Source organism: Triticum aestivum, chromosome 5B (genome assembly GCF_018294505.1).
Source record: "Triticum aestivum cultivar Chinese Spring chromosome 5B, IWGSC CS RefSeq v2.1, whole genome shotgun sequence".
Classification (NCBI taxonomy): Eukaryota; Viridiplantae; Streptophyta; class Magnoliopsida; order Poales; family Poaceae; genus Triticum; species Triticum aestivum.
Genome location: NC_057807.1, coordinates 646,876,056 through 646,887,283, shown reverse-complemented (window position 1 = coordinate 646,887,283; position 11,228 = coordinate 646,876,056). Strand labels below are relative to the sequence as shown.

The 11,228-nt window shown below is 43.5% G+C and overlaps 1 protein-coding gene across 1 annotated transcript; it reads right to left on the bottom strand.

Moving 5' to 3' along the window:
* Positions 1-2,223: 2,223 nt before the first annotated feature.
* On the bottom strand, positions 2,224-10,680 carry LOC123113875 (uncharacterized; the record flags this gene model as incomplete). The annotated part of the gene is given in 8 exon segments (XM_044535198.1): positions 2,224-2,722; positions 5,583-5,678; positions 5,769-6,143; positions 6,832-6,965; positions 7,107-7,231; positions 8,663-8,786; positions 9,153-9,313; positions 9,412-10,680. Coding segments are annotated over 4 exon segments (846 nt in total). The 3' UTR covers positions 2,224-2,392.
* Between the last annotated feature and the right edge of the window lie 548 nt (positions 10,681-11,228).

Genomic DNA, 11,228 nt, shown 5'->3' with positions numbered 1-11,228 from the left:
CATAATTGTCTCTCTATGCCTGCTGGTTTATTACATTGCTTTCAGCCATAAAATTATTATGTTGTTGGAATCAGAACATGTTGCATCGCTCTTTGGCATGTCGCTCCAGCATCATTCCTTTAGTTGATTTTCGTGACTTATATCTAGCAAGCAAAACCATACTTTGCTTATTTCCATTTAGTTTTTGCCCAGCCGGTTAACATTCCTAAATATAAGACCCTTTAGAGATTCCAATATGGACTGGATACGGAACTAAATGAGTGAATCTACACTCAAAAAATATGTCTATATACGTCTGTATGCAGTTCATATTGGAATCTCTGAAAGGTCTTATGTTTAGGAACCGTGGAAGTAGATGGTTTATCATCATTCTTGTATCTGGTTATGGTTGTATAACTCCCTTTACAACCTTTTCTGGTTTGTAAGGGATGAAGGAGGCGGTATGATCTGGTCAGCATTGCTTTTGTACTTTTTCTTCTTCGGTCGTGCTGATTGCTATTTCTGTGAGCAAAATATAATAATATCAACATTTAGGAACTCGTTAGTGTCTAAATTCCTTGACAGTACAGATCAGTACCTGGAGTATGAAATAAAGAAGTGTTTGAAAGTGATGTAGAACAGCTGTGTATTCCTGAAACTGAAGTGGTGTTGTTTAGGTGAAGTATTAAGCTGACACTGCAAGCTGGTTGTTAATTAAAGGTACACAAAGACTAGAAGTCACTGTTTCTAATGTCGTCTTGCAAAGTCGCTGATCGCTAAGGTACAATGCCGATGAGTCTGTCTGTGCCTAAATGGAGAAAATGTATAGCTACTTTCAGCTTCTGAAATCTTTTATGCTTTGTGATGTGAAGTACAACTGCAGTAGCCTCAGTTGTTTATCTTTTTCTTGTGGGTTAATTTGATCATGCTTGGAGGTAAAAGCACTGGAGGTAGAACTTGCACACAATGTGATGGTTTAGTCCTATAACTTGCAAAAGTGAACTATGTAGTCCTAGAACTTGCACACAATGTGCAAGTTGAATATTTGCAGATACCCCCCCTGCCATTTTGTGATTTCAACTCGCTGCTAATGAATTTCGTAGCATAGTTGAACATCCGAGTCAGTGAAAAGCTGAAAATACTATCATTGTCCCGGACTTTGAACTGCAACTTAATTGTCGAGGTGTACCTACCATGCAACACAATAAAATACTATATACAGAAGCTCCAAGCCTACCATTCGAACATCAGCATAACCTATGAATGCAATGAGGTGGTGCATGAAAGCAAACAAAATATTACCCCTCTGTCCTCTCATATGACGGCATGCATTAGAGGTGATTGTCCTAGCTTGTCAACTGCATCAGTATCTGCGCCTTCTTCAAGCAGGTATTCACACAGCTCAGCAGGTCTATGCAGTGGTGTGCAGCAAAACTGACAAGATAGTAGTTCAATGGTTCACATGTCTGCCGAATTACTTCAAACACGCTGCAATGGTAATGTAGAAAGCAGTGGACAAATGTATTTCATGTAAGCCATTGTACTTGACAGTTAATTCTTCAAATTAACATAATATTTGTAGATATAGATGGTTGTCTACATCATAGTCAACTACTGCACGTAAAGATCGCAAAAGTGAACGAACAAGAAAAAACGACAAACTGGTGTGGCTTCTTCAACCCGCCTTACACAAAGAATTTTCAAACAAATAACAGAGGGAGACACCTTTTTCTGAAGGATCGGACTTTGCTAGGGGACTTATTCAGACATGAAGATGTAAAACGTTCTACTTCACATCAGTCCTATTCTTGCCGTGCACATCACATTCTAGCTGTTCCAAGTTACTCCCTCCGTCCGGGTTTATTAGGCCTCTCAGCATCACAAGCATGTCCCTTTTTATAAGGCCTTGCTTTGGAAAGGTGCATGCATGCAACCATTTCATTGGTTGTATTGAAAGTCATTGTTGTTGGTGCCATGGCTGGGAAATTAATTCACTTCATGCATATTTCTTCATTGGCTGCATGCATGTGAGAGAGTGCATTGGAAGTGGAATGAAAGAATTAATGTGAGCAATTTACTATGTGTCTTGGTCTAAGAGAAGTTGTCTTTAGGCCTAATAAACCCGGACGGAGGGAGTATATTGCATCCAAATACTCTATGGAACATGGCAAAATCAGCAGTTCCAGAATGACCACCCTATCAAATTCACTTTATCAGCTGCAAAGGAAGGTGAGAACATCCAAATAAAATCATGGAACCATTGCTAATCTAGCATAAATCAGTCTCTGAGACAAGGACATGTCTGACCAAATCGCCACATTCAAGTCAACAGGCTAAAGATCCAACAAATAGTCACCAGACAAAATCACCCAACTCATGACTACCAAAAAGTTGGACCCAGTACAAGTGTAGCCTACTTCTTCGTCGCCTTCTTCCCCTTCGTTGCTGGCTTCAACAACTCTGGGTACCTCGAAAAATGGTCCGGATTCGTCAATGGGGCCTCAGGCATGTATTGATTGTAGTCCAACAGTTTCTTGTCCAGCCTGTGCTCTAAGCCTTGCAGGTCGTTGCTCAGCTTCTTGAGCAGAATCGCGTACTTCTTGTAGGCAGGCAGATAGTGGCAAATCTCACGCCTCTTATTACCCACATGGTTCCGCCTATTGAACAGATGTCTCTTTATGAGGTTCCCGCCACGATTTTTAGTATCATCTCCTCTCTTGTCAAACTCATAGAAAGTGTTCTCCTGCAAGCAAAGTCAGCATTGATAACCAACAGTTAAGAGAGAATCTCAGAGACAATTTTAATTATACCAGATGAACAAAAGAGTTACTAAATATATCTCTAGTACGAAATGCTATCTTTAACAGAGAGGAAAATGTGACTGATATATTATGGCATCGCTGCTTCTTTTGCTGTTTCATTTTACTGTTTATTAGATCTCTAGTATGACATGCTATATTTAACACAGGGGAAAATGTACTTGATATGTTATGGCATCGCTGCTTCTTTTGCTGTTTCGTTTTACTGTTTATTACTACTGCCTTTAATTTCTGCAGTAACATAGGGAGTTAAACTGAAGTTAGCAGGACCACAAGCAAGCATTGTAAAGAAGCTCAGAGATAATCAAATATTGGAGACAACTCCGGAATAGCGACTAAGAGTAGATACATGCCACTGCCATTGGTTCATGTGTGACTCTAACTTGATAGTATAAGATCAAGTACACACACACACACACACACACACACAGAGAGAGAGAGAGAGAGAGAGACATAGATGCCGTCCGGATCAAAAGACAGGGAATCCACCATGATAAATATATGGATGAGCTAACAGAGGTAAGGCAAATACTTAATCTAATACAAACCCCTCCATGCTTGCTACTGCTGTGCATGTGTGCTTGCGGGACGTTACTTTTTAGACATTGTGTGAGAGATTTATTTGTGCTACTGGTTGTTTGTGAGTAGTAATGCGAGAGAATAGAGATTATTTTGCTGATTTTGCAGATTCTTGCCATAACCACCAGTTGATCTATCTAGAGCTCGTAACTGTCAGACGACAACAATGACATGACAAAAAGAATATCGGTGACTTCCAGACTACGATAAAAAGTACACCTCTCTCTAATCTGGTCTGAGACAAATATTTATATTTGGGTAGTTGATTCTCTAAGTACATTAGTTTATAATAGATCCATCATTGGGGTTGTCGATTCGAATCATTTAACACTATATTGGTGCTAGAGGAGCTCTCCATGAAGTTCCTACGAGAACCCAAATTGATTCTAAACACTATATTGTTGCTAGAGGAGCTCTCCATGAAGTTCCTACAAGAACCCAAATTGATTCTATTTGTTTATAAATGTGAAACGTCCAAGTGCAAACTAACATTTTCATACAAGTCTTTTCTATTGGTAATGCAAAAGACAACAAGCTTTTGACAGACACAATTATGGTCACACTGAATAATTCTAGTAGAGCACATGGTACAACAAGAAAGTTCAGATGTGAACTTAAAAAACACGACAATTAAGGTGCCACTGAATGATTCTAGTAAACTAGCACATGGTACAACAAGACAGTTCAGACGTGAACTTAAATAACACAATTAAAACCAACCTCAGGTTGGGTATCAATTAGAACAGTAATAAGTACTAATAACAGAACAAATTTAATCACTCATGCCAGTTTGATACTTGATAAACTTCATAATTAGGGTGGTTCTTGTTCAATGAACAAAATGATTTAAACATGGGATATCTAGTGCCACCGTACACATAAAAGTAGAGAAAAATAAAGGAACACATGAACAAACAGAAACATGTGATTTAAGAAAGAATATCATGCTTAAGTAACTGTTAAATAATGTCTAACGCAATAGCAGAACCATTGGTCCTTGCAGACAAAGCCAGCAAGGACTGCCAATTTCACAATATAATTTTGCAACTACCTGACATCACATTTTCAGTCAAGGAGAACCTTACAAGAACAGCTATTCTACCAAATACATAAAAATTCCTCTTTTTGTTAGCATATATATACTGGAGGTAACTGGCAAGTAAGAATCCGCATTTAAGATCAGTTGGCGGTCCGGGAACAAAGGTGTGCCAGATGTCAAGGAGAACACTAGATTATATGGCATCATTGGCATGTATGTACATATGAAGATAGTACGCTCCATCCTTTAATCAGGGTGTAACTGATATTTTGTTATCTACAATCCAGATTCCTAAGTGTTATATGTAGCTGATTACCTAGGGGAAATTTATGCACTTTCATAACTAACTTAATCAATAGATAGGCGACAGATATTTGCGTATCATATACACCACTTCGTCGACAACATTTTTGCTCCTCCTTGGCAACATCTATGAAGCCGATATTTATACTTCGCCAATATGGTAGGCCTATCAAGTTGTTCATGGTTTTTTCATGGTACATAAGCAAAGTTGAATATGCCGTTATACCTATTCTACTAAAACAGCCACAGTACATATTTAACACATTCATGCGTTGCTGAATCAAGAATTCATGCCATTACAGTTTCCAAATGAAACTTTGGATGGAGTTTAGTGCCCAAAACCACGAGAACTTTGCTGGTTTTGTGATCCATTAGCTTAACCATGGTACTGTAAAGCTGTGCCAGCAGGCCTGTAAATAGCACATAATCTATGGGAAACTGCCATCAGTAAATTTTCCTTTATCTAAATTATTCATTTTATCTATTGACAAGCAGACTATACAGAATTCCCCCAAAATGCTTTAAGCAATGATTTGCAACAAACATCTAACGCAGACCACTCCAGAATAGCATACTTGAGCAATGATCTGAGCATAGAGACAAACACATATCACAGACCACTCCAGAATAGCTTACTTGAGATCACGAGTCTAACTTGACAATAAAAATAAGATGACACACATACAAAGATACTCGTGCATCCCAGTTAAATTACAAGGGCTTATCTATTAAGTATCATTTGTCAGTAATGACCACCTCACAGATCAGATCACAAGGAGACAATTCCACAAGGCAAGACAAACAACCACATGTCACACCGACAGAAAACAACATGGGTGGGGAGTTGAGGGATGCACACTCACAATCTCAGGTACCCCAGCACGAACCGGAGCCCAGTCACACTTCACGACCTCAAACGCGTCAACCACGTCAGCATGCGTTATGGCTCGCCTTGCCACCTGGGAACCAAGGCAGCATCAGATCAGATCGGCTTTGTAAAAGGGAGGGGATTCGATCAGCCGCCGGAAGGATGGTAGATGGAGCCTTACCTGAGCCGGCGGCGGGACGAGGGGGCCCTGAACCGGTGGTGGGACGAGCGGGGCCTGAAGCAGCGGCGGGACGAGGGGGGCCTGACGAGGCCGCGGGACGAGGGGCACCCGAGGTGCTGCTCCCTGCCGCCGCTGCTGCCCCTGGTGAGCCATGCCTTGGGGCTTTGGATTCTTCGGGGATCTCCGGGGGCGGCGGCGTCGGTGGCTAGGGTTAGCTCTGGTGTGCGTCGAGCGGGGCAGGGGAGGGGAGCACGGGAGGGGCTCGGGGTGTGAGGGGTTAAGCTTGACTAACAACGAGCCACCCAAAAAAAAGCAGCCCAAGATCCAAATGGCTTGGGCGGTGAGTGGATTAACCTGAGCCTGCATCCTTTTAACCTGAATAACAACCAAAGTTTTAAATTTAAAACATAACTCAATTGAAATACTAGGGTTTTTTAGACTGCTACTCCCTCCGTCCGAAAACACTTGTCGAAAAAATGGATATAAATGAATGTATTTAGAACTAAAATACATCTAGATACATCCATTCCTCGGACAAGTATATTCGGACAGAAGGAGTACAATAGAAATATCACCTAAGAATTTTAAAATTTAGGCCAAATTCAATTTACAATAAACGGTCGACTACCATGTACTCTGTAACTTAATTGAACTGCAAAAACATCTTACATTAAGTTACAGAGGTAGTAGTAGATTAATATGTGAATCGTCCAACTAATTGATGACAAATCAATTAATCGGCTACTAGGTAGTCCACCGGGAGGGGATATCTAGCAATTTAACTGTTTTGTCGACCGATATTTGAACATTGACCAAATCAAAATCCATAGAGTAATTTTTGTTCTACTTTGATAAAACTCGATGCTAAATATTTTCAATTTAACCACATACTTACTTTAAGTTGTAATAGTAAAATATTTTAAAAAAAAAACAGTAACATGGACAAGCCACTACGGCATTTCCTGATAAGTGGCACACATCAGGTACGGGCACATGACAACTTTGAGCGTTTTTTATGGCAAGTTTAATGAGCTGGGGATGGGCAACTTTAGTGGAGTATTACCGCCGGATTTGAAGGCCCTGTTGTAAGATGAAAACATAATGCCATGGATGGACGTGTCTGCACACATAACTTGTTGTTTCAGAATCCAACTTGAATCCAAAAATGAGAGGCGTCCCTTGGGGACCAATGGAGGCCTGCACAACATTAACTCACGCTCAAAGTGCACTCCAACAAAAGATAAAGACATATGAAAGCAAAAAGAATTCAAAAGGGTAATCTGAAGAAATTTATAAAGTATCAGCAACAACTTAACAAAGTAGTGGAGTATTACTAACCGATTTGAAGGCCTTGTTGTAAGATGAAAACATAACACCATGGATGGACGTGCCTACACAGAACTTGTTTCAGAACCAAGCTTGAATCCAAACGTGAGAGGCATCGCTTGGGGATTATTGGAGGACTGCACACCATTAACTCACGCTCAAAGTCCATCCATATAGAAGCAAAAACAATTCAAAAGGATAATATGAAGAAATTTCTTAAAGTAAGCAAGAACAACTTAACAAAGTGGTACAGTATTAGTGACGAATTTGAAGGCCTTGTTGTCAGATGAAAACATAACATCTTGGATTCACGTGTTTGCACATAACATGTTGTTTCAGAACCCAACTTGAATCCTAACAAGAGGTGTCGCTTGGGGACTGGTGGAGGCCTATACAACATTAACTCATGTACTAGGGATGGCACACGTTGTACAGTAACATAACCTGACATCAGGTATACAACTCATGCTACGTTGAATAGTCATAGTCCAACTCCACACCTTGTCCCTCCACCCGAGTTGTTGCGTTGCACAACGGGTGAATTTGTACAATCTCATAGTCCCAGATCAACACGAAACTTTATATGCCAACAGAACTCGATTACTACACCGATTAGCCTTTTGTCTTTTTTTAAATGGTACAATAGAAATATCTACAAACTTTAAGCTAGAACAATATACATTGGACGTAATAACATGTTAGCTTTTTCTTTAAAGAAAGGACAATATATAGGGACTAAGCCCCTATGGCATTTTTATTAAGAGCCTGTTTGGGACTGCTTCTACTCCTTAAAATTCAGCTCCGCTCCAACCAAACAAGGTAGCTCCACGATATGCTGCTCCGCAAAAAAACTAGAATCCGGGGTACAACTCCCAGTTTTTTATGAAGCTCTTTAGGGGGTGCTCCAAAAAACTCTAGAAGCTGGAGTTGGGTGGAAATTACCCATCACTGCCACAAGTAAGTGGATATCCTTTCGTTTCTCCCCTCTCAACCAATCAAATAGATCCTTTTCACCAAATTTCCCATTCTTGAAGCTGGAGCTAGATGGAAGCCAAACATTCTCTTTGGTAGTGCTACAACTTCTATATGAAACTGCTCCAAAGTGAATTTAGTGGAGAGAAACTGATTTTGGTGAAGCAGAGCAGTTCCAAACAGGCCCTAAGAAGAAACAACACATTTTTTATTAAGAAGAAGCAACACAGGCACACACACCGTGGAGCCCAAGGCTCAAACAGATCCTAAAATAATACTCCCTCTGTAAGAGAGTACATGAATTTCAGCCAAACATTTTAGATCTAGATGCGGACACTCCATTAGAACAAGTTAACGAGGCCCTTGTGCTCACAGTGAAAACAGAACCTAGCTAACAGCAGGGCGGCTTGCTTAGTCTAGAGGACCATAAGAGATGGCTTTAAATTAGACTGATTAATTAGATTGAGTGTCAGAAACGCTCTTATAGCATTGGAGGGTTATACCGCGGATGGCACAGGTTGAAGAGTAACAGAACTCAGCTAAGGCATGTATAGTACTCATGCTCCATGGAGATTCATATATAGTCCAGTTGTCACCTTGGATCTCCACCGGCGTTGCGTTGCACTGCTAGGAACGGTTGCACTCGGTGGATCTCCGCCGACCCTTGCCCAACGCACCCATTGGTGCCTCCATAATACATAAATACATGTAGCCTCGACCCTAAAAAGAAGAGGAAACCAAAAGCGAAATTATGTTATATAGAGAGAGTTCGTGTGGAATTTCAGCTAAAAGAAATATAAAACGTATGGCAAATCTTTTTCCCTAAGGCCTTGTTCGGTTGAGGTGGTTTGTGAGGGGGATTGGCAGGGATTGAGGGGGATTAGATCCCCTACAAGCCAAATTCCTCTCCAATCCACTCCAATCCCCTTGGGAGGAGGATTAAACGAACAAGGCCTAAGCGATATATGTATAATCAATTTGGATTGGTTGCACTTGTGGGCACCGACTCGTTGATGTAACAGAACCCTGCTTGAGACATGTAGAACTCATGCTCTGATCGGTGGAGATTCATAGTCCAGTCCTCACCTTGGAGCTCGCTCCACCGGGGGTGCGAGTGCTGCTAGGGACGGTTGCACTCGGTGGATGCGCGAGCGAGCGACCGACCGATCGACGGGCCACCTCGTTGACTTGTTTCTTTGAATCTATACTCCATCCATACAAGAAACAACCCTAGCTACCAGGCGTCCCTGCATGTAGATCGGGAAGAAACATGTGTTGAGAATTTGATTAACAATTAACAACAGGGAAGGGCGCAGGCAGTCGAGGATAGAAGAAGAGGGCCTACCGATGGATCGATCGATCCAGGAGGGAGGGAGGAGAAACAGAGACGCGAGATGCATGCATGGTTGGGGAAAGGCCGCCTGGGTGGGTGCGTGCGTGCAGAGGGGGGCGGCCATGGCCGGCGGCTGGAGGGTTAGGGTACTGACGGGCAGGGGTAGGGGTGGGGGAGGAGAGGAGCGGAGCCTCAGCGAGATGAGATCGAGATCTGACCTATTTCTGGTCGATCCCATCTCAAGAGGAGGAAGAAGAGTCAGAGTCAGAGAGGGACAGGCGATTAATATGGCGATTAACTAATATCGGGCCCTCCCTCGGTTAAAATTAGGAGGTAATAAGGGTTAGCAGCGGACGCAGCCCGGCCTGTGCATGTTTTTTTTTTTAAAAAAAAACCCGACCTGTGCATGTCGACACGTAAGTGCAACCAAAAAAACAGTTACGTACGTGACGGAAAATGGACGGTGCACTCAAAAGATAGACACGCGTTGTCCCCACCCCCATCACATGTACGTGTCGTGAGCGAGGTGGTGTCCCGTCGTCGTCACGCAGTCGCGTCCATCCGCACTCACTCCAATCTTCAATCTTGTACTGACTGGCTCTGCTGCTGCTGGCGGTGGTTGGACAGTGAGGCTCGCGAGTTAACTGTGGCCAGGCAGCTGTGGTTGGGAGGGACTCTTCTTCCTCGCGCTCCCTCTTCCAATCCCAGGCAAAGCCAAAAAAAAACAGAGCAGAGAGCGGGTAATTTATTTACGCAGAGCAGCAGAGATGAGGGGAACCTGACCACCAGCTGCTAGCTAGCCGTGCACCGGGCCGGAGGAAGGAGAGGAGAGGAGGCTCTCGCTGGCCGGCCGGCCGCGACAGCAACCGTCGCCGACGGTTGGGAGCCAGCGGATCTGAGCATCAGCAGGTCCACTGGTCAACAGCCGCAGCTGCCCGCGGCCGGCGCATATATCGGCGCAGACAGCAGGCACAACAGCGAGCGGTCGCCGGGCGGAGGGACTGGTTTCCGCGCGCAGCCGCCGGACCGGAGCAGCACATCGCAGCGGTCACCGGCCGGTGGGACTGCGAGCCGTCGGCGACCAGTGGGTGGATCAGCCAGCGGGGAGGGAAGGCGAGCTAGCGGCGCCCGTCGACAAGGCATACACATACTGATCCATGTTGTGCGCGCCAAGGGCCGACGGTGCACGGCGTGGTGGACAAGGCCAGATGCAGCAGCTGAGAGAAAGAATGGGGAGAAAGAGAGAGACGGCTGGGAGATGGACCGGAAAGAGACTGCGCACCAACCCTAGAAATATCTGCTTTCCTTATATACTCCCTCCCTCCGCCACAGCCAAAGTGCTCACTCCTCGGGCTACTTGGACATGACAAGACAAGAGATGGGACGCGCGCTCAGCCTCAGCCCACTTTGACTTCTCTCCATCCTCCTCTCTCAGCCCAGGCATACACAGGAAGATTAATTAGTGCAACAAGAGTGATTTGGACCAGCGAAATGGACAATTTAAAGGTCCAGCAAAATGTCATTTCATCATTCTCATTTTGTTCATTCAGATTGAGCAAATTGTTTCTCGTATATACTAAATAAAATGTCCATGCTACTATCGATAAATATCCGGGCATGCACTCCCGATAAACTATTTCATCAACGTAAACAAAGTAATTGCACGTCCCTGGAAATTGTCCATGTATCTGCTATAACAGAAAAGTAAAAGGAAAATAAAAGGACAAAAAAACTTTAGCTCGCAACTTTTGCTAGGGAAGCAAGCACCCAGGCTCCCTCTCCTCTCTCGCGACCACGCCGCCCCCGCGGGCGGCCGGCCGCGCCCAACC